The sequence below is a fragment of the Nelumbo lutea genome, chromosome 1 (assembly GCF_056320005.1).
Source record: "Nelumbo lutea isolate HS-2025 chromosome 1, American lotus-T2T, whole genome shotgun sequence".
Classification (NCBI taxonomy): Eukaryota; Viridiplantae; Streptophyta; class Magnoliopsida; order Proteales; family Nelumbonaceae; genus Nelumbo; species Nelumbo lutea.
Window position 1 is genome coordinate 184858491 of NC_142684.1, and position 24418 is coordinate 184882908.

The 24418-nt window shown below is 44.0% G+C and overlaps 2 protein-coding genes across 2 annotated transcripts; both read right to left on the reverse strand.

Moving 5' to 3' along the window:
- Window positions 1-730: 730 nt before the first annotated feature.
- LOC148879758 (S-adenosyl-L-methionine-dependent methyltransferases superfamily protein) lies at window positions 731-2906 on the reverse strand. The gene is made up of 2 exons (XM_088961423.1): window positions 2636-2906; window positions 731-2484 (listed from the first exon to the last, which is right to left on the reverse strand). The coding sequence occupies exon 2, from the start codon at window positions 2376-2378 to the stop codon at window positions 954-956; it is 1425 nt and encodes a 474-aa protein (XP_088817549.1). The 5' UTR covers window positions 2379-2484; window positions 2636-2906; the 3' UTR covers window positions 731-953.
- A 3560-nt stretch (window positions 2907-6466) lies between these two features.
- Window positions 6467-7545, reverse strand: LOC148879759 (RING-H2 finger protein ATL67-like). The gene has a single exon (XM_088961426.1). The coding sequence runs from the start codon at window positions 7411-7413 to the stop codon at window positions 6802-6804; it is 612 nt and encodes a 203-aa protein (XP_088817552.1). The 5' UTR covers window positions 7414-7545; the 3' UTR covers window positions 6467-6801.
- Window positions 7546-24418: the final 16873 nt, after the last annotated feature.

Here is a 24418-nt window from a genome sequence, read left to right on the forward strand (position 1 = left end):
ATTGAAGCACTTATTACATATATTTTGAACTAAAATATGCATCAAATATACATTTTTTTACATCAAATAGCTAAATAATCATTGATACTTAAGGTTTATGCCTTTTTATGCCTCACGCATGACCAAGACTTAAGCGTTGAGTGTATGCCTCGCCTCGCCTTAATGCGTAAGCCTCACGCCTCAACCTCAAGGCTTAAGCCTTTTATAAGACTTTTAAAATAATAACTCCGATGAAGGGTTTAATTTGTGTGTGAGAAAAATGCTAGTTTTGGAGCTATCAGAGACGCATTCGGTGCTAGCTTGGCAGGCTGGCAGCTTGTTTTGGTTCGTGCAGTCTCCTCTCCTGTGCAGGCAGAAGCAACTGCAATCAGGAAGGGTCTGTGGCTTCACGAGGGTGTTGATTGAACGGGACTGTCAAAGCCTGGTTGCTGGTTTGAAGAATTTGAAGTTGGATAGAGTCCAGGTGTCCTCTTTTTGTATAGAGACATAGGCTATTTTAGCGTTAAAACTTTGTCTCTTCTGATTCTTTATACAGCTCGAGCAACAGGGGATGTAGCTCAGCGTGGTATGTGGGGTCAGGGCTGGTTTTGGTTGGGGATAAAATGAAGCAAAGCTACACGCTATTCGATCTAAAAACAGAGCTGACGAGTCTCTAAGTGTGATTGGGGATGAAATGAAGCAAAGCCACTCGTTACTCAATCTAGAAGCAGAGCTGACGGGTGCCTAATTATGGTTGGAGATTAAACTAAATAAAGTTACTAATTAGTCATTACAATCTAAAAACAGAGCTGACAAGTAGCGAATTTTGGTTGGGGTTGAAATTAAGCAAAGCTCTTCGTTGCTCAATCTAAAAACAGAGCTATTAATGTTTAATAAAAATTTCCTTTTTGTTTAACCTTGAGCAACAAAAAAAAAATGAATGGCTAAATAAGTTCTACAACCCCAACACGAGATTATCGGAATGGTCTCGGTGGCTTCTCTAGAATTGCAGAAAAGAACACCTCTCGATCATCTTTATCCAGCTTTGGTACAACCACCCATCTATGCTTCCTGTACCTCAGCCGCTTAAATATGTTTAAATAATCATTCAAATCTTCCTTTAAGCAGAAGAAACTGTCGATCCAGAGCAGACCTCCGGGCCGCAGAATCCTATCCCAATCGTACAGGATGAAGTCCAAGAGCACAAAATCGATCCAACCATCAAGAAATCTCGTTGTATGGATGAGGTCGAGAGTGTTGTCAAAGAAGGGGAGCCTTTGGTTTACAGTCAAGTACAGAGGGATGAGCCCCCGGAGGGCGATCATCTCATTGAACGGAGCCCCAAGATTGATGCTTGCAGAGACTATTGTAACATTGAACTCCCTCATCCTGGCGGCAAAAGTACCAGTCCCAACACTGAAATCGAATCCAATCCTGATCTCCCCTGGCTTAATATCTAGTACTTCAGGAATAAGAAAATCAGCCGTCAGATTTGAATTCGGATCCAAATTGACAGGTTTAATCCATCTGGGCATCTCATGATCGACAAGATTAAAGCAATCTGCACACTTGAAGAACCCTTTGCGAGTGGTGTTGCTAACCAGGCAGTTGAAGTTCTTGCACCTGTATTGACTCCACCGGACGTTTCGGTTGTCGGGGAGCTTCCACATGGACTCATCGATGGGTAGGGGCTTGCTGTAGAGCTGTGGGGCTCTTGCGAAGCACCTCCTCCTGGGCAATGGATCGCATCCATGAACCATCAGTCTCTGAGCAAGTTTCCAATCGTCCTTGCAGATGTCACCCACGTCGTAATCCATGTACTCTTCCAGCTCCTTTTTCATGGAGAAACAAGCATGGCCGATGCTAGTGAAGGTTCCGTTTGCTCCCATGAAGTTCTGTTTGCCTAGTCTATTGGGCTTGATCTTCACATACTTCCGGATCTCTTCCACCAGGAAGTAATTCTCTGGTTCTTCAGACTTGTCTGTAGGCCTCATCAGAGGATGGACCTCGCTATCTCCACTCTCTTGTTGATGGGTTCCTTCGATCGGCATCGGCTGTAAATGTTCCTGTACCGACTCTACTAGACCCAAAATGTCTGCGAGGAAGGCGCTGTATCTCAACACGGACAACTCTGCATTGGACTCCTTTATCTCGCTCATCTCTTCTTGGATCTTCCAGACTACAGTATCCACGGTCTTCCTCATCTCGTTTGCGTTTCCTCCTAGACCGTCATGGTTCACGTAATTGCAGAAGGTTTCAGGATGAAGGAGATAAGTGCGAGAGTAGAACTTGGATAAGGTGGTGACACTGAGGAGAAGAGCGAGGATACCCAGTAAAAAGAGGAAGCCATGCATCCCCCTCCACACTCCAAATTTAGGAAAAAAGTTCTGATTACGCATCTCTTGTATTTGCTACTGCAATTCTAATCTCTTTGGCTATAGATTAGAACAGCAATTTACACGTACATACCATGTGATAGCAATCAATACATGAATCCAAAACCCCCTGAAAAACCAAATTTAAAATCAGAATCAGATATGAAAATATCATCATATCTACAAAGCAACTGATCTGTCCAGCAATCTTCCAAATAAGTGCAAGGGAAAGACTGGAACTGCATATTTAGTTACAAGATGAAGAAGAAAATTAAACTAACAATGGCCGATGGAGAAGGGAATCCAGAGAGCAAAAAAGAGACGATGATCAAAACTTTTGAGAGGGCCGGTGGTAGTGGGGTATTGAAGAAGAGAGTGTATTTTACGTTAATTTGAAGATCGTCAAGAAACAGGGTCTGAAAAAAAAGAAAAACAGAGGTGGGAACGAGCTCTAGGAAGGAAGACATCGAGATCAGAGTCCATAGGTATTGTTTTTCTTTTCAAAATCCGTCGGACTCGTTGCTTGTGGGTTGGTTTATCGAGCACTAATGCACTATGACTATGGCGTTGTTTATTTATTTAAATAAAAATAAAATGTTGTTCCAATTACTCAAGCGTTCAGTAGACGCCTTTATTCCGGTACGTAGTTTATTCACCCAAGGGAACAATACGAATGTGATAAGAGTTGTTTGGACGTGAGAATCGAAGTGTATTCATTGGTGGGCTGCTAGCCAACTTGTTATTATTGATTGGGGGACTGGGGCGCTAATACCCAAACTAGGGGTGATCATGGGCCGGGCCGGACTTTTCTAAAAGATTTTGAATAGGAAAGGAATACAGCCCTGACTTAACTGCGGCTGTTTCTGTTTATATTTATAATGGTTACAGCCTACGGGATAGGATGAATACAAACATTTTGAATAAAAGAGGTTACAACCGAATAAACTTATCAAAACAAAAAACAGAAATGACTTAACTTTATAAAGAATAGTTGACGTGGCTATCCAAGAAGCTCAGGACTCTGAGGATGGAGTTGTATGAGATTCTTATCTCTAACATTTGCACTTATGATAAGGGTTATAGTTTAGGCTCGGGCCCGGTTCGGTTTGGGTATCAGGCCTGAAACATAAATCCTAGCCTAGGTCTATACGGGCCCAGGTCGGATTGGGCCTGATTCTGGGCCAATGTCACTCTATATATATACTAAATGATATAATATGCATATAAACTTATTTCATACATTATATAATATAAAATATTATATATAATATAAATTATACATGTCATATTATATATTTATATATAAAAAATATGTTATAATGTAAAATAACATGTATACATTATACACAAAATGTGTAAGTTTAAATATATGCAGACCAGGTTGGGTTTAAAGTATTAAGCCCAAACCTATCCATAAAATTTATGGGCCTGATGTGGGCCCGAGCCCGGGCCAGGTCAGGCTGAAATGATCACCCTTAACCCAAACCCAACGGTAAAGAATTGACTCAAGGGTTGGATTAAGGGTCGGGTTCAAGATGCCCCACCCACCACCAGACTCTCTGTGAAAGCAAAGAACCTAGGACAGCTCTCTTAAAATGGGTATTCTCGTTTGGGAGAGTGTATGCTTAAGGTAAGTTGCTTTACAGTAACAAGTGACAATAACCCAGGAGCAGCAGCAAGAAAGAGTGAAGCAACTTTTGAATTTTGACGAGCATCTGCTGACTGCATGTGGGTGCTTTTGTGTTTTGTCATTAAAAAATGTTGGCATGAAATGAATGAAATTTTAATGAAGAGAAGGTAAAATGAACAGTTCCCTCTAATGGAACATTTTAAAAGCAAAAAACACATAGAGAGATGAACCAAATTTACAGAAACAGGCTTAATTATTGGAGTCATTCAAATTTGCAAATGGTTGAATGACCTCCAACTTGGCTCTCTACATTTTTTACCGAGGAATGTTTTACAGCCTTTTTCTTCCTCCAAATTGTTAAAAGCTAAAACAAAAGCGATAATCTTGAGTTTTACAGCTTCCCGAAGCCAAAATCTAGGTTCAAAATATTAATCAAGTGTCTTCCCATTGGGTTGTAGTGCTCTCCAGAACCATTTCTCGATTCTGTGCATGTCAAACTCCATGCCAACCCCAAAATACAAATTACAATTCTAAAGGTCACTGACTCACTTCCAATTCGTTTGCTTAAAAATAATGCATCAAGCAGAATGAAAATAATAATAATAATAATAAAGCATTGACAAAACTGTTAGGTTTCAAAACGAGGTGTAACCGTAAGCTATGGTTTGGCCTTTAGATTTGTAGTGGGGATGCAGATAAAGCTAGTGAGTGGCCAAGGATGCAATTAATGTTGCTTTGAAATTAAGAGCATAATCAGACTCCTCGTGCTGTGATACTACTTCCTTTCTGTTGTACCTTCGTAGTTTTCTGTCTTTCTGCACACCAAAACGAAGGGGGATTGGAGGAAAAAGCATAAATAGCTACACAGTGGGTGTTCATTACTTCATTGTATTTGGCATTGTGGTCGGTGGATGTTCAGTTCGGCCCTATGCTGTTGTACAACCCAAAGTTTGACTGGGAGAAACGAGTAAAAACATGAAGAATTCAACGTGAGTGTGGGTCGGTTGATCTGTGGCTTTGGAGTGGTACACACCACTCCACCTGGATCTGGATGAGACTCTCAACTCTCAAAACACTCAAGAGTCAAGAGTCAACACTAATCATAATAAATAAAAAAAAATAATGAAGAAATAGGCCAGCCTGAGCTAATTAGGGCACCGTGTTTGGCAGCTAAACTTAAGCAGCAAATCCGTGCTTTGCCTCTCAGCGCCCAAACCCATTCCCCTAAAACCAGCTACATAGGGTTACCATTCAATGAATACATCTTATGTCGTAGCTCATAAGCATCGTTCTTTATTTGTTTAATCCAATCACGACAATTAATTAATACATTAATGCAGAGAGCAGACGTCATGTCACACGTGAAGAACACCACAAGCTTTCCATGGCTGCTGCATATTAGTCTTTGAACTTGAAGGGGACCTCTACAAACCAGATTTATTTATTAGGGCTTCTTTGATTCACGAGAACGCTATACTTGATACTTGTTTGAAAATGAAATGAAAGCAAGCCTTCAGGAAACAACTTGTAATTTTTCATTTATTAACAGATATAATTCCTATAATAATACAACGTTTTTTATCAGCTTGATATAAAATCATTCATGACTACTTACTTGGGTTTTACTTTTAAGTCAATTTTACAAACACAAATGACTATGGCTTGCTTCAATTCAACTATATATATGGACTTTTTTTAAACCTGAAACTTTTTTATGGTTTATGAAATTATGCCCTATTTCCTGGTTAGAAACTTGAATATGTGGATGCAGTCAACTTCTCCGATGTTCATACAAATAATCAGAAGTTCAGCCAGATCCACCCACTTTAGCCTTAATCGTTCCTAGTGATGATAAATTTGCAGATTTAGAATATAACCCTCAAAGGGTACCATAATTCTGCCAGAAGAAAGAAGCAAAAACAAAAAGCCGAAGTAGAACTTAAGTCAATTTGTCGGTCACACCTCACACCCACCATCCTTTGGTTCAAGATTTCATCCTCCGAATTCCGAAACCAATGAATCAACTCAACCCCATCGTATTGTTCTGAATTTGTTAAAACGTTGATGGTATTTTCAAGACCTATCTGGCTCATGAATCGGCAGGTTTGTCTGTTTTAAGACTAAAACTAAGTCATAAAATGGTGGTTTACACTTTACAGAGCCAAAATCAAAAGATTTGCTTAAATGGAGAATCAAAATGCATATAAATTAAATACCATCTCATCCGTTTACAGAGCCAATCTATTTCATTCGTTTTGGCATAGAGAGAGAGAGAAAAGATGCGGCACGATGAAATGGTTATAGGGAATACGACAATTACAATTTATCCCAGGTTCTCTCCCATAAAATTATGGCAAAATTGTAAGATATGACTGTAAAAAGGAGGATTATCTGAAGTATTTGCCCACACTCTTAACATATAAATCCATATTGAACTGTATTATAATCCATGTATATAGTTCAGAAAGAGAAGTTACAGATATTGGTAAGAAGAGTTGAAGAAATTTAATATGCAAGGTGATGTGTTTGCTTCCAAAGCCAAAGTTTGTAACAGAGTACCCAGATCAGGCATTTCACTCTGTAGTAAAATAAGCCCAACTCCCAAAAAAACACAAATTACATCCTCCCCATGTCCAAAGACCACCATCAAACACATTTTCAGTGTTACAGAAAAAAACAGTCTCTCCCAAAAACTTGAAAAAGGAAACAAGTTGAAGCTTTGATCTTTAAAGCATCTATAACTCAAAATTTACATGCAAGAAACAGACAGTTGGAAGAAATGATGAAGAACAAAAACATGTGAGGGAACAAGAAGGGTCATCTCCTTCGGTTCCCCGGATACTGCGATAACGGCACAAGCTCCGACAGCGGCGTCGAAAGCGGAGTCGGTAAGGGTGAATTGCGACAAACAGGGCAAGAAGCATTAAGCCTCAACCAAGCATCAATGCAGCAGAGGTGAAAGAAATGTCGACAGTCGGGCATCATCCTCAACATCTCTCCATCCTTGTAGTCACAAAGACAGATAGAACAGACAGAGTCACCCCGATCCTTGGATTTGCAAAACGGGAACTTGGGGTACGAATTGATAACCGACTGGTCCAAACCCACAACAACGCTCTCGTCATCTCTGCTGCCATCGTCATCTTCTGCAACAAAGATTATCCGAGGGAGAATGATACCGTTAGGGCTTGAAGAGTCAGGGTTGGAGTCGGAGTTGTCGGGGTTTGAAGAGCGATGGCGGTTACGAGATGCTCGGCAGCAGATGTAGGAGGAGAGGACGACGGTGGAGAGGAGGACAAGAAACCCTAAAGCGATAGCGATTGCATAGCCGAAGCCGAGGTTGGTAAGGTTCTGAAGGAAGTAGCCGGAGCTTCCACCACCACCACCACCACCGCCACCGCCAGCAGCGGTAGAAGGGCTGCTGGACATTTTGAGTGAAGGAAGAAGGTGGTTTTCATTGTGGTAGAAGAGAGAGAAAGAGAGGGGGAATAGGCAGATTTTTTTTGGGGTGGTTTCGGGGGTGGGTGGGTTTCCCCAGCTGCTGCATTTAATACAAGTTCTGGAACCAGGGAAGGTTATTAAAGAGGTTATATATTTGGGTTGATGGACTTCCAGGCTTGATTCTGGGCTGAGAAAACCTTTTTATTCCTGGTGGGCTTGACGTTGATCTATCCGCATCTCATCCCATCCCATCCAACCATTTCAATATTCACATAAAACCAAACCTAACTCATAATAATCTCTTGTTCAACGCTTCAACCTACAAATCTGAAAATCTGAAATGCCCCGGCCAGGTTTTCTTTCAAGAGTGAAGGAAGACTACTCGTCTAGTCTATTGAATCAAGTCAATGAACAAAAGAAAAGGTATAGAAAGAGGTGGGAACAATATATATATATATATATAAAGCAAGCTCCCTAACTTTTCTTTTTTTCTTTTGAGAAACAAAACTTTGGAATTGGCATCATTGTTTACAGCTAGCTCAGTAACTTCAGAAGGAATTCAGTTATTTATGCAGATCTTACTGGGTTTTAGATTCTCCCTCCCTTAGTAAAGCCAAATGTTTTCTGGGTTAAGGCCGGTTCTTTTCACAGTTCATTCATACTTTGGTTTAAATGAGGATGAGAATGAGATAACAACTTACAAACTTATTGGCGTCATTTACATGGGGAAGATGCAGAAATTGAAAAGTCACAGCGACAAGCATTGATTTACAAAGGAGCGAATTAAGTAAACTAGCCACGTATTAGAAATGCATCTCATTCTCATTCTCATTCTCATGCAATGCAAGTTACAACCAAAATCAATTCTGAGTTAGGTGAAGAGAGCTTTTGGATGACTCAATGCATCGTTATATCGTGCTAAATTTGTGTCTCACTACTATACCACAGTTTTAATTTGGGCACACAGAAAATAAATAAACAATATCAAATTTGTGGGACTCATGCATGTGGTTTGATAGAAGAATGTTAAATGGTGCTTTAAATGTCCTTGGTTTATGTATGGAGCTACCACGGGACCCTATTTCATGTGAACTCTGAAGTGCAACTGAATAATGGTTTCTTTAAATGTCCTCATAAAACTCAAATGCTCACTGAGCCACAGTTTTACCAAGTGGCAATCCATTCAAATTGTCGAATTAGTGAAAATTGAAAAGATTAATCAGGGTGTCATCAAGTCATTAGTTTAATCTTGCAAAAAATGGTTTATGTAAGATTCAAATATGATACATTTATTAATGTTCACTCAATCAGTTTCTTGGTTCATATTTTCCAAAGTGTAATTTTAATTTTAAGGTGTATTTTTCATCACGTCTTTTATCGTACAATGCAGTGAATTAGTTTGCTTGCTTTTTCTTGATTCATGTTTAGGTTAAATAAATCAAAATGCACTTACCATCACATTCAATCAATTTTTACTGCATAAAGTTTGCTTTTATTCAAAAAGCAAAAGCCAGATGGTTTTCAGCAAGAAGAAAACTGATCCGTATTCTCTGATTAACAAAGCAAGTATTGAATTAAAGGCGACCAAAAAATAAATAAAAGGAATAAGTTTTGATGTTACTTAAAACAAATAGGAAGATGTAGTGTTTGCAAGAAATCAGTAAGGAGCACCAATTATGGGAAAAGCCAACTTTTTTTTTTTTTTTTTTCTGGATAAATGGTCATGACTCATACTTGCAGCTGAAGCCTTAGAAGTGAGAAGAGCATGATCATAGCAATAGCAATGGAGGTGCAAGAAGAAATTAAGAAGGAAACTCTGAAGGGGTAACCGACAACATCATTGGGTGAGTTAGGAACATGGTGGCAGATACACTCAATATCATAAATGACATTCAAGGCCTCCTCACTCCTTGCTCATTTATTCTGAAGGAATTCTATGTTTTCACACGTCTCTCAAGGAAAGTGGCAGGCTAGGTATCAGCCTAGCTAGTAGGGTAATTGAAAGGAAAAAATAACAATTTAATTTATACTATTTTTCATAACTTGATGGAGACTGGATCTAGTTCTGAGTAATCACTCAATGTATATTCTCATTTCTCACAGCACACTTAGTTTGGACACAAGTTGAAGCCAGAAACCCTTTCTTTTTGTTTAAGCGAAAATGGAAACAAAAAAAAGCACCTTTTATTTTCATAGGTGGACTACACTCTACAGAGGCCCCAAAGCAAGAATGATCGATCGATGACCCAGTAGTTGAGATAGTCATTTGGCCTCCCTCCAAATAGGGGTGAGCCAATGAGTCTGTTTCTACCCAAAATTGATTGGAATTGATCTCAATTCAATCGATTCTAGGGTTTGATTCCAAATTCTTGAAACTGACCCTAGGCCTATTCTAGACCAGGGTCTAAGACTTGAACCAGCCTTGATTTTGCCTTGATGGAACTGACATTGATGTAATATTAGGTCACATGTATAATTCTTAATGTTATACTAACATCAGTCAACATATATTATATTAAAGAACAAGTTCCATGAATTAACCTTGAAATTAATGTTGATAGGGTAGGTTCTGATTCTAAAAATTTGAAAAAAAAAAAATCCCTACAGGTAGATTCCAGATTCTACATTAAAAACAAACAAACAAACCAAACTAACCTATGCTCTTGATCCCTTGTTAATCTTGTAATACTAAAAAAGAAAGAACTCAAACCCAGGTGAAGTTGAGATATTGTAATCTTGTAATACTAAAAAAGAAAAATAAAATAAAAATTCAAACTTAAAAACCCTCCAAACCCACTTGAGTTGAGATTTGATTTCAAATCTCCACGCAAAGGTAGAACCAGTAAAGGACTGATCAACAACCAACAAAACTCCATCCATCCAACTCCTCACTGGAGTTGATAAGGACTTCATCCTACAACGATACAACCTAAATAAACAGTAGTGAATGGCAGATTTGAACTGTTGTTGATGGCAAACATCAATACTTGGCCCACATAATATTGTCCAACTCTTCATCGACTTCTTTCCTCCGGCCCATCTACAGCATTCTTTTCTCTTCATACTTTATTGACCCAATTCAATTCAATTTCTCATCTGATGAGGAAGCAAGCGTCCTTTTCGCTGATGTACACACATAGTCAAACTGAACATCAGCTTGAAAAATAGTAAGAAAATTTTCAAAGCCTTAATATACAAAGCTGGTTTGTTGATAGGAGTCCATCAGCCGAGTGAGGCCACGCCATCGTCACCATTCTCCAATTGTACTCTGTCCTCGTCTCTCATTGCTAACAACTTCTGCAGACCGCAACAGCTGTTCCGTCCGAATTTCTATATGTTGTTTCTCACAAATTCAACGTCAAAATTAAATGTTCATTTTAATGACTGATAGAATAATGAATCAATTTTGATGTTATGTCGTGACTGATATTACTAAATCATTTGTGCTTAACAAAGCTTACAGAGACTGATTTGCATTAAGAGAAGAAAAGAGGAACAGACACGTCCTTTTAAGCTGTGTTTGGTTTGGAGGAAAAAGTAGGAAAAGGAAGAAAAACCTTTACAAAACTCGTATGGGTTTCTTTATCTTTACCTTCACTTTCCTACTCTTTCCTTCAAACCAAACATAACCTCAATTCTTGTGCTTGGACAGAAAAGATAAAAGAGATATTAGGTTTTTTGTTGAATGAGCCAAAAGTCGCTTGCACAAGTGGGGCATGGGCGAGTGGATAAAGATAGAAAGTAATTAAGGCCATTGGGTAATGCTTGGTCGCAACATTTCTGATATATCTTTTGAGTAAATAGTTGTTTTGGCATTCCCTCACTCACTACCACCAAATTTCCAATCCTTTTTCTACCCAAAAGTAAACAAGACTACCAGAAATGAACTCACATCATAAGTGTTGTTTTACCTGTCCTTAAAAGACATGGCCAATAAACTGCACTCAATTCTAACTATACATCATATGGTGTAGGTGTGTAACCAATCCTTATCATATAAATATAGATATAATGTTTTTTATGATTGTGCTTTTACTGTATTTTATATTGGATCGGTTTTGGATTGGACCCTGTCCAAATAAAAATCAATTTGAACAGATTGGATGGACCAATAAGAACGTATTAAATTGGACCAGTCCAGCCCTAATGGTCCGGAAGTATATTTTTGGATTAGATTGGACCTGATCCATTTGTATGGATTTATATTTGATTGGGTCAGATTGAATCAATATCTAATCCATTGATAGAAGATAACAATATAGGTGTCAATGGACTAGGTTTGGATTGAACAAATTTAAATTAAAATCAATTTGAACAGATTAAACGGTTTAGACATTGAAATAGAACAATCCAAAATGGTCAGACAGTATTCATTAGATTGGATTTAATTTGGATCTAATCCATTTGTAATAGACTCATATAAGACCAGATCAGATTGGACCAAATCCGGTCCAATTGACACCCCTTTTTCCATCAGACGGACTGTGTTAGAATGAAAAGGATGGTTTGATACTTGTGCAAAGACCTAATGGTTGAAATCATAATGGGATAATGGTGTTTTCTGCTAACACTCTGTCGGGCAGTACAGATTTTTATGGTTGCACCTAAACCTTTATACGCATTACATGGTACTTACAACCAACAGCAACATGGACTTCATATTTGTTCTTGGACCCGAAAGTACTTACATTGGGTACAATTTTTCAGTTTCACATAAGAGTGATTAATGCTGATAAATGTTTTTTGTTGCCGCGCGGAATGGCCTGGGGCAACGAGGTAAATTTATTCTTCAGGTTTCGGGTGTTGGCCGAGGACCATAGGCCGAGGTGAGGTAATCTTTCCGATGACTATGGTAGCCGAGGACTGTAGGCCGAGGCGAAGTCCCTAGTGACCTGAGGTGTCGCAAGATAGAGAATGTCAGAGGCCTCCAGCGAATATCCGAGGCAGAGGCTCCGACGCTCAACTTAGTACGAGGTGTAAAGTAGGAGAGGCTTTGGAGATGGTCCTCGGATGCACCAGATCTCCCTGAATAAAAGCTAAGAAGACAAGGTAGGTGCAGGGAGTAAATGAGTGAGTGGTGTTGGAATTTTTTGTTCTGAATTCCCTTTAAGGGGTAGTTAGTTACCTCTTGTTTATACTTGAGTGTGTTGGAGGTAGGTGAAGATGAATGCCCCGGATGAGAGTCGTACGAGGTCAGGCTATAGGCCCTGGTGGGTATGTTTGACCGTCATGTGGTTGGTTCCTTACAGAGGCAGCAAGGCTCCTTCTGACTGTGGCTGACGCTGTCAGGCGTCAGTGGGCTGGACCTCCCAGCCCACGGTGGACTGGGCCAAGCTTACCCACATCACTTGCCTCCCACTCCCGAGACCGAGGTGAGGCCTCAGCTTTGGCTGGTAATGAGGGTAGTAGTCGAAGTAGGGCTTCGGCTTTGGTCGTTGGGAGTAGTTTTTGTTACGCCTTCGGATTCGTCAACCGAGGGATGTCCTGCCGTGGTGTCATTTTTGCGATTTGCGTCGTCCCTCTTTGGTTCGGAAACGCGTACAATGTGGATGCCTCTGCTTGGTGGAGGTTTCCCGTATCATGCACAGGTAGATCACGTTAGGGGGGCTACCGTGCAGGGGACGACCGTCCTAGGAGTTGTGCATTTTTTGGGTTGATCAGTTCGCCTAGTGGTCCGCGATGAGTGGGCCTTGCTTTTCGCTCGGTGGGTTGCCACGAGCGATCTTTGTAGTCCACCTGACGTCGTTTCGCTTTTTGAGGGCATGCACTAGGAGGTCCAGTGGGACTGGTTTGCAGGAGCGGAGGGCTCCCGCATCTGTTGGATTCGCATCGATTTTCATCTTCCGAGGCTGAGCGCCGAGTGGCGCATCACAATTGGATGGTGGGAGCGGATTTGTTTCAGCCGTCGGATTTGGAGAAATCCAAGCCGTCCATTTTCTTTTAAATAGGGGCCTTGGTAGTGACTTTCTTCTTCATTTGAACTTAGGCACCCTTGCTCTCGAGTGAACGCAACTCCCTAACTCTCAACTCCCCAGAACTTTCCTATTTCTTCCTTTCTTTGGGACATTTCACCCTCTCTTAGGTAATCAAATATGTTGTTTTCAGATTCTGGCCCTGAATGCCATGAACTCCTGAACATCTCAGAGGGAGCTCTCTTGAAACCCCCTCTCCCCTGGGTTCCTTAGCCGTAGCCCCCCTTCGATGGGAGGTGGCCATTTTCAAGGAGAGGTTAACCTCAGGGGGTGTCGAGGGCAGTCACCGGGGGGAATGACTCTCCCTATGAAAGCGCCACCAAGGGAGCTCAAGAGATCTCCTCTCTCCGAGGATGATGTTGTGGAACTCGTCACCAGACCAATGGGAGGGAGTGCTGCTCGAAGGGTGGCTGACACTGGTGTCCCGCGTTTGGAGTTTGACATCTCCTTAGACGTGTGCCATGCCAAATCCCTAGCGAGGAGGTTCCACATACCCCATTCTTATTACTTGAGGGTCTCCGATGTGGGCGATAGGTCATGGGCCCCCGAGGAGGGGGAAATTTGTGTCTACAACATTTTTTGGAGTATGGCCTTATGTTTCCCCTCCCTACCTTAATCTCCGAGTTGCTAGAGTGGTACAACATCACTAGCAGCCAGCTCATTCCCAACGCCCTTAGGACCATCGTGGGGATGATGGTGTGGGCTCGACTCAAGGGCGTGGAGTTGACGTTGAGGCTGTTCCATGCCATGTTCGCATCGAGGAAACACGCTTCCGATGCCAACATGTATTACTTCCACCCGAGGAGCGAGAAGCCTATGATGGGGGAGGCCTGCGTCATTGTCGAGATATCCCCATCGCTCCGAGATGAAGAGGCTGCAGCTGTAACTCACCTGCTTGTGATGGGGACATTCTAGGCAAAGCCGTCGGTGAAGGAGGAGGTCTCCATAGTCTTCGCTGGGATTAGCCCAGCCCCCCTCGGTAGGAGAGGTTCTGTGGTTAGTGCGCCTTCCACATGCTTTTCTTTTTCACTTTTAACTGTTTTTCTTTGTTGTTTCACATAAGTGCCAATGGATGCCAAGCAACGTTTGTTGGAGAAGGTTCGAGCGAAGCAGGCCGGGATGAAAGCGGGAGGGCAAACACCAAAGAGGCTCGGAGATGAAGCTGCCCCCTGCCCTGGCGAAGGGGGGTGACCCGCAGGCTCCCGCCAAGGGGAAGCACCTGGTGATGGCATTGAAGAAGTAGATGGAGGTGCCGAAGAAGCCCACCACCGGGATAGAGGCACCGAAGAAGCCCATAGATGGGCCCAAGGCGGGTAGGAAGAGGCCCGCTGTAGACACACCAAAGGAGGAGCCTCCATAGAAGCTTGCCAACACCGATAGACAGGCCAAGGAGGTGGTGCAGAGGTCCACGCCCAGGGAGCGTCCATTCAGGCCTTCATCAGTCCCTCCATCAGTACAAGGGGTCCCCGAGAGAACCAAAGGGGCTGGGAAGACCTTCTGCCCATAATGGCATCTCTAAGAGGGTGACTCCATTCGAGATGAGGGGGTCAGTGAAGAGTTGGTTAGCGGGTCCATTTTGTCGAGGGATCGCTACCGCCTTCTGTAAAGCGACCCCAAGGCCGTCTACGACGAGGGCCTATACCATTTAGCTGAGGTAAGGCATTCTTCAATTTTTTGTACTCTTTTGTTTGCTAATTAGTTTTGTGATAGGCCTGCCTGTACTTCATCGGTTTGGGGGACCAAACAAGACTGGCCATGTCTCGTGTTGACAAGGCAGAGAAGGAGAAGCTCCAAAAGGAATGAGAGAAGCTACAGAATGTAGCTACCACTACCGAGGACAAGTAGTAGATATTTTGAAAGGCACTCCCAGATGAGCAATCAGTTTGGGAGCTCCTCGAGGCTCAGTTGAAGGAGGCGCAGCAAGGGCTCTCCAAAGAGTAGATGGAGCCGGTGAGATTGGAAAGCATCGTCACAGAAGCAGAGAAACAAGCTACTGAGGCCATAAAGAAGGTTGTTGAGGTGGAGGCAAAAGCTACCGAAGCCCTAGCCTTGGCAAAACAATCACAGAAGGCAGCAGCCGTGGTGGTGGAGGTATACAAGAAGTCTTCCGACTACCTAGATGCACTGATGGAGTATGCTTCGTCATCCTACCTCGATGATATTGAAGATACCAAGAAGGCACTCCTACTGGTGCTGCCAGATTTTGATGTTGAGGGACTGCAAGTGATCCCTAATGCTCCTACCGAGGCTCAACCAGCCGAAGACGCCGTTTCCCCTCCTTCAAACGATGAGGCGGAAGTGTAGATTTCACCCCCTCTTTTCTCCTTTTTTTTGTTCTATTGTTGTAATACTTGTCGTTTGTTTTGATTTTTTTTTACAGAGTAGTGAATGAAGCCATTTTCTGTATTTACTGTGCTTCGTGCATGTTGTCTCTTCCCCTTTCTCTCTCTTTTTTTTTGTGAGAGGTCCTTTCCCCTCCGAACGATTGAGACCACGATACACAAGGCATACACGATTCGGTCGTAGTATTTGTTTATTTGCATGTTCGTCTCGACTTGTTGGGACATTGGGAGCCGAGGCGGACTCATACATTTGAAGTGGGGCTTGCCTGGTGATGGAGGGTGATTTGGCTTGACCTCGTAGCACGGGGACACATGGGTACAACCTGGCATAAGTGACAGCTCAGCGTGGCAGTCTGGCCATAACTCGGCGTACTGAACTCGCCGAAGCCCATCAATACAACTCGGCGGATGTGGCAGCTCGCCGAGAAGAAACATCCAGCATACTCTGAATTCTCCCCAAAGGAGGAGGACTCCCGAGCTCCTCCCAGTGGGCCCCGAACTCTTCCTTCCTGAGAAGGGAACACCCCGATCTATGGGAAGTATCCCGAAGTGGGGACACTTCGGGACAACCCCATTAACGCTCCTGCCCATACTTGCCTAAGGCTCATCTCAAGCACTCGCACCTCGGCTACCCCCAACACTCCGGTGTAGGGTAGCTCGGACCAAGGTAGCTCGACAACTGCAGAAAAGATCTGCCAGACAATAGTACCTGCCGAATCTGGAGGCTGCGCCCACATCTCTTGTCAGGCAGCGTTGTGCCTGCCACTTCTACCAGATGTGGCATGCTTGACAGGTCCGTACCCTGCAACGGCTACCCACATCTGCCTCCTCGGCTCTGGCAGTAATGACTGTGGCAGAGGCAGTTATGCCTGATTTGAGAGATCTTCAATATAAAAGACCCTGACCCTCGAAGAGAAAAGGTATTGAACTTGCGCCATGTGCACTCTCAGCTCTTTGTTTATATTCTCCAGTTCTCTCAGAGTTCTAACTTAAGCACTGTAGTGTTCCCACTGGGCGAGCTCCCCAGGAATTCTTCACCTTCCTCTTCGCCATCCGTCACCAGCTAGGAGCCAGGTTTCTGGCAGCTAGGAGTGCCCGGATCGTACAACATCACCTGGCTTCTAAATTATCCTAGGCAAGGCCAAAATATACCACCAAGGTACTTGGGTGGATGAAGAGCCACGACAAAGTAGCACCATCGGGGGTGCAGTTCTCCTGACTCGTTCTTACCAAGGGTTTTCTTGGGGGAAGTGAAGAGGAACTTTGCTTCATTCATTCATTACTTCATCAAAAAATTACATTCATCTGTAGTACATCCGGAGGTTCTTTGAGTTCCACGTCCAAGGGATGGGTCTTCCATTTAAATTTTTAGCCGAAATGTGTCAGGGCCGAGAGCTTTCTTAATCCGGTTGGGGCCTTCCCAGTTGAGGCCCAACTTTCCTACTCTAGGTTCGGAAACCATGACCTTCCTGAGGACAAGGTCTCCCTCTCTATAGTGCCTTTCTTTCACCCTGGAATTGTAGTAGCGAGCCGCTCGCTGCTGATAGGCGGTCATCCTAATCTGTGCTTGTTCTCAGATTTCTTCCAGTAGGTCTAAGTTTGTTCTGAGTGCCTCATCATTCTTGGCCTCGGTATACCCTTCGATCTGAAGCATTGGTTAGCCAATTTTTGTTGGGATCACTGCTTCCGCACCGTAGGTCAGGCCGAAAGGGATATCTCCTGTGGCTGTCCGAGGTGTGGTTCGATACGCTCAGAGGATGTTGTGTAGTTCATTGGCCCACAGGCATTTAGCTCTATCCAACCTGGTTTTTAGTCCATCCAGGATGGTTCTGTTCATAACCTTGGCCAGGCTGTTCGTTTGGGGGTAGCTCACCGAGGTGTATTGTTGTCTGATGCTGAGGGAGGTGCACTATTCTCGGAATTTAGCATCATCGAACTGTTTTCTGTTGTTCATGACTAGCATGTGGGGAAGGCCGAAACAATAGATATTGTTCCTCCAAAAGAAGTTCTAAATTGCCCCCGCAGTGATAATGGCTGGGGTTCGGCCTCCACCCACTTCGTGAAGTAATCCACAACAATGACGAGGTACTTCCTACATCCCATTTCCTAAGGGAAGGGGCCGAGGAGGTCTATCCCCCACTTGGCGAAGGGCCAGGGGCTGCTGAGGGCCGAGAGGGTGGTGGCTGGTTGATGGCAGAGGTTGGCATGTCTCTAGCACTAGTTGCATTTCCGCACCAGTTCTGGGCTAGGGTCTGACCGCCAAGGTGGTTGCCACATATTCCTTTGTGAATTTCCCAGAGCACATACTCGCCCTCCTCCTTGCGGAGGCATCGATGGTAAGGCAAAGTGAAGGACCACCTGTACAATTTTCCTTCTAGCAGAGTGTAGTGTGCTGCCAGCCGTCGGAGTCTTCAGGCTTCGTTCCTGTCGTCGGGTAGCCTTCTCGTTAGTAGGAAGTCGATGATAGGATCCATCCAAGATGGTTCGGCCTCTACGGGGAGGATTTGGATATCCTCTATGGAGGGTCGGGCTAATCTTTCCATGCATACAGTGCGGCCGTGGACTGCGTCGGAGGTGCTTGCCAATTTGGAGAGGGCATCGGCTCGGGTTTTCTCGGCTTGCGGGACTTGTTGCAGAGAGAAACGTTGGGAGTGGTGGGCTAACTCTTGAACTTTGGCCAGGTATTTAGCCATTCTTTGTTCTATGGCCTCGTACTCACCGTTGACTTGATTCACCACCAACTGCGAGTCGCTAAGGACTTCGACGTGCTTGGAGCTGAGATCTCTAGCAAGCTATAACCCTGCCAAGATGGATTCGTACTCGGCTTTGTTGTTGGATGCAGGGAACTCGAATCTCAGTGCATACTCTATGACGACATCGTTGGGGGTAAGGAGAATGAGGCCCACTCCACTCCCTTTGGCGTTGGATGAACCGTCGATAAAAAGTCTCCATGCAGGGGGGGGGGAGGAGCTCCTCGACTGGGCGTGCTTCTTCTAATTCATCTTCGTGATGCTGGCCAAGGGGCCTGTTGAAGGTATTTTCTGATATAAAGTCAGCCAAGGCTTGCACTTTGATTGCGGGCTTTGGCTGCTATTGTATGTCAAACTCTGACAATTCGATCGCCCACTTAATTAGGTGTCCCGAATCTTTGGCTTGGCAAGGACCACTCTAAGGGGCTGATTTGTCAGGACCACTATAGAATGGGCTTGGAAATAGAGCCTAAGCTTTATGGCCAAGGTGACGAGGGCGTAAGCTAGCTTTTCCACTTTGGGGTACCTGGTTTCGGTGTCATAGAGGATCTTGCTAACATAGTATACAGGTCTCCAGACTCTGTCATCTTTCACCAAGACTGAGTTGATTGCCTCGTCTCCGGCTGATAAGTACAAATATAGAGTTTTCCCTGATACCGGCTGAGCAAGGAGCGGGAGTGAGGCGAGGTATAACTTGAGCTCATCGAAGGCACGCTAGCACTCCGTCCACTAAAAATTTTTCAGCTTCTTGATGGCGTGGAAGAAGGGAAGGCAGCGACCTGCCAACTTCGACATGAAATGGTTGAGGGCAGCTATCTTGCCTGTGAGTCTCTGATTCTCCCTTTACTGATCGAGGGGGTGCCATATCTAGTATGGTCTGTACCTTGCTCGGGTTGCTTCAATGCCTCTTTAAGTGATGGCGAAGCCTAAGAATTTTTCTGAGGTAACTCTGAAGGCACACTTGCTCGGCCTGAGCTTCATGTTGAACTTGCGCAAAGTATCAAAGGTCTTGGCCAAGTCCGAGGTGTGTGCTTCGACCTTCAGACTCTTTACCCCCATTTCATCCACGTAGGTTTTGATGTTCCTCCCCATCTGATTCTTGAAAACCTTGTTGACAAGGCACTGATAGGTGGCCCCTGCATTCTTAAGGCTGAACAACATTACCTTATAGCAGTACGTGTCGTGCTCAGTGATGAAAGATATCTTCTCCTCGTCGTCGGGGTGCATCTAGATCTGGTTGTACCTGGAGAAGGCATCCATGAAGCTTAGTAGTTCATTCCCTACAATGGCATCGACGAGGTGGTGTATCTTCGGCAAAGGAAAACTGTCCTTTGGGCAGGCTCGGTTAAGGTCTGTGAAGTCAATACAGATCTACCATTTCCCATTAGCTTTCCTTGAAGGAATGAGAGATCCATCACATGGACGGCCGAACCCTGCAAATTTAAAAAATTTCTCTCTCTCCCATCTTGGAATCACATTTCCAATTTTAGAAAACTGCATTTTGAAGAATTAATCTTGAACCAAAACCGTACCAGATCTGAAACCAAAAGGGAGGGGAGGGATATACCTGATACGAAGTAGCAGTAACACTCAATGAAGGTGTTCATGCCCAAGGAGAAAACCAAAACCCGCTTTCACTGAAGATGACACAGTGTGTAGTGAAGCAGGATCAACAGGACGACTCTTCAGCAAGAACGGAGTGGAGAGCTGGTGAGCACGACTTCAGATTGCTTCTTTTACCAAGAAGCAATATCAAGAACAATTCTTGGTCACTCCCACAAGTGTAGAACGAACTGGGTAGGGGTGGCAAGAATAGGGAAGAACTCTACAGATTGTTGTGTTGTATAATTGAGGAATTCGCCCCCTTTATTTATAGCCTTCTCGGGATCAGCCTCTTAATCCAATTAGGAGAGAGTTCCTTAATCCAAATCTGATATTTGGATCTGGAATCTTGAATGGATAAGACTTATCTTATCCTTCAGCTACTCCTAATTAGATAATAAATCCTATCGTGCCTCCTTTTAATTAACTGACTTAAGCCAGTTTGAATTGGGCTTTAGGTCCATTAAGTTTATTTGCTCACTTAACCTCTTAACCTGCTGCCCAGTTGGTTCTCTTTGTATGGCGTGGGACCCAAACATTGATCTACACATCAACCACATGGATTCAGCCCATCCTTTGTTACAAGGCCTGGCCGAATTCACTATAGGACACAGTGAACCCCTGAGTCCATCACCATGAGCACTTAATGGGCACAACATTTACACTAAATGGTCATTGGGTCCAACCACCTTATGAAAATCCAAAGACTATGGGCAGATGCAAGATTAGCCGATCAGGTATTACCCTTAATGATCTTACACTTAACCTCTTAGCCCATAATGATCAAACACAACCCGACAAGAAATGACCTCTCCTTCAGCTATAAGGAACAATGTTGCACTCTCTACTCACATGGATCCTGGGAATTAAAACCTTTTGCAAACATTTTGAAACCATAATATATATATAATATATATATATATATATATATATATATATATATATATATATATATATATATATTATGTATGTATATATGTATGTATGTATATATACATACAGTTTGAAACCATAATATATGTATGTATGTTTGTATGTATATATATATATATATATGTATATCTCTATTTAAATATATTTTGCAAAAACAAATTTCAATGGTTGGAATCAACTACCGACAGTTTAGGTTTCCATCAGAGAGAGTGCATTCCCTGATCAATTACTTTGCCCGACAAAGGGGCTGGTCCTATCACTATGATCACCCACTCAGGTGAATTCTCAGAATGTCCCAACATTCCTAGGTTTTGACCCCTTCTAAGGATCTCACTGATTGGCATATCAAAGATAACCCAGTTCGACACCTAGTGCAATACCATAATCGAGTCTTGGGATTAGGTGTAACATTCCAGTTTTGCCCATCTGTCTCCAAGGTCCAGGGTAATACTGGAATTTTTGTCCGATTCAAGGTTTCAAGAAAAACCCACACTGCATGTACCTCAGGTCTCACCCTGGCAGCTAAGACAAGCCATCCCAACCAACTTGGTGGTATATTAGTGTCAACCTTGGCAGGTCTCATAAATGTCTAGTTTAAGGGTATTACCTAGAAACACACCAAAATGACATGAATCAATTACGTACTTTATTCATTTACAATAAATATCAAAAGGTGCATCAATCTGATTGGAGCTAAGGGCATAACTATCTAACATTCCTTACCAAAACCATGTTAGACAACTAGTTGGGGTAATGTACCTCACGGATGAAGCCGACGTCGAGTAGTTTATCAACTTCCTCTCTTATAGTCTTCCATTGTTTTGGTGCAAAGTTCCTCTTCTTTTGTTGGACTGGCCTAGAGCTCGGGTCCATGCTCAGCCTGTGAATAATGACCGAGGGGTCAATTCCGAACATGCCAGTGGTGGACCAAGAAAAGACGTTGGCGTTAGTTCTAAGGAAACTTACCCGTTCATATAGGCGTTCAGGGGGGAGGTTGGACCTGACGCAGATTGTCTTTTCTAGGGTCGATTCATCCAGGAGAACCAAGACGAGGTCCTCGGCTGGCTGACCTCTACTCGTTGGCCCTTCCCGGGGGTTAAGGCCTTCCAGTGACAAGGCCTCCTTATTCTTTCCTTTTAGCGCCGCCATGTAGCATTGGCGGGTGATCTGCTGGTTCCCATGAACAACTCCGACGCCGTTAAGGGCTAGGTGATAGGCGGACATGGCTGCCCCTAGTGCATGAAGGGTTGGTCTTCCCATTATCGTGTTGTAGGGAGAGGCAAACTTCACCACCAAGAACTCATGTATCCAAATCACCTTGTGTGGCACTGTTCCTACCATGATGGATAGGGTAATTTTTCCTTTCGGCTTAATGACACTGCCGGAGAAGCCGACAAGGAGAGCGTTGGCATGCTTGATTCGATCTAGCATGATATTCTCTATAGGTGTCATAGAAAAGGATATCGACTGATGAGCCTCTATCTACCAAGATCTTCTTCACGATAAAATTAGAGATGATGGCTGCGACCACGAGGGCATCGTCGTGGGGGACTGTAACCCCTTGTAAGTCCTTGTTAGTGAAGACGAGGGCATGTGGACAGTTTGACCTATACGGAGCGTCCGGGTACTTCTTCTTCTTCGGGGCAAGCTCCTGAATGTTAAGGTGTCTGGCATAGGCTTTTCGAGCCGAGGCTGAGACTCCACTCTAGGCGATGCCCCAATGATGACGTCGATAACGCCTGCCACTTATTGATGCTGCTGCTACTATTGGGAGGACGAGGCATCAGCCTCTCCTTCGACGAACTGCTTAAGGTTCCTGCATCGGATAAGGAACTCTTTTTCATTCTTTAGATCGTAGCAGTCCTCGGTTCCGCTTTAGCTTTGTTGGTCACTTCACAAACTTCTCTTCCCCTATTTGCATCAGTATTTGAGTGCGGGTGGAGTTGAGCGGCGTGTAATCCTTGTAAGCTAAGGCCGGAGTCGTTGGCTTCTTGTTGTCTTTGCCGCCATGGTTGCTGGGGTGTCATTGGTCCCCTCACCTTTGCTCTTTTTCTCTGGGAGCCCGTCGTGGCACTTGGCTGCCCTTTCTTGGTTGTCCCTGGCCGAAGACTCTTCAGTCGTGATGTATTTTTGGGCCTTCTTGAGGAATTCGAGTTGTCTTTAGCAGGATCTTAGCGACCGAGCACTTGAGGGCCGAGCTGGGGTGGAGTCTGTTGATGGCTGCGCGCATGGAGACCATAGGGTTGAGGTCTCAAACTTCGAGCCCTTTTATCTTAAAGTGGTCATATAAGACCACAGGTTTTCACCCTTATTTGAGTGACATCAGAGAGACTACACTCTTTTGGTATTGTCTAATGCTGATGAAATGGGCGAGAAACAAGGTTGTAAATTGCTCCCAAGAGCTGATTGATCAAGGAGAAAGGTTGGAGAACCAGTGGCAAGCGGCCCCCCTAAAGGTGGCCTGGAAGGTCCGGTACGTCAAGGCATCGAAATAGCCGTATAGTATCTTGAGCGCCTTGAAACCCTCTAGGTGGTCATCGAGGTCAGTGCTCCCGTCGTACATTTCCAGTGTAGGGGAAGAGGCTCCGAGATGATTTTCGGGGTAAATGCGTCCATGCGGCCAGTGGAGTTGCCATGATTGGTTGAGGCATCGACTCGGCTGTCCTTAACCTAGCGGAGCTTGTCCTTGATGGCCCCTATCTCAACAAGCCCTGGGTCAACACGGGCATGGACCCCACTTCTGTCTTCAAAGACCCAGTGGGTGTCAGCTCGGACTCCTAAATACTTCGAGACAGGATTGCGCGCTCCTCTACGGGCGCGACGATCATTCAATACGTCCCTGAGATCTGAGACGAGAGGTGAATGGGGTGGCATCGACTCTCACCTTGGGAGCGAACTCCAAGGTGGCCGAGGTGCCCGCCATCGTCCCGGGAGGCCTCCCTACCAGCAGCGGTGATGTTGCTCCGAAGATTGATGACTATCTTCAGATTGAGCTGGCACGCTGTCCCTTTGGCTAGGAGGATCGATGTTTCTTTGTGGTGAATCCGAGAGGCGGTTGTTGCCCAATTCTAATGTTTCGACCAGCGGATTACTATGGCCAAGGGCCGATGGCTCAACGATCTCGTGTCAGCCTTGATCCTTTGACACCCCAGTGGGGTGGTCGCCTTGAGAGGGACCTCCTACTCGGGGGGCAAACTTCTTCCATTCGTTGGGTGAGGCAGTCCAAATGATCGAGGATGGCTTGAGAAGAGTCCTTCTAGATCTAAATTCTTGATGTAATCTCAGAGAGATAAGATGATTGAATACATTAGATAAAAAGATAAGATTAGAATTAGGATATGACTTTCTATTCTTGTAAAGATCAACTTCAAGAGGAAGTAGGAGACCACCCCCT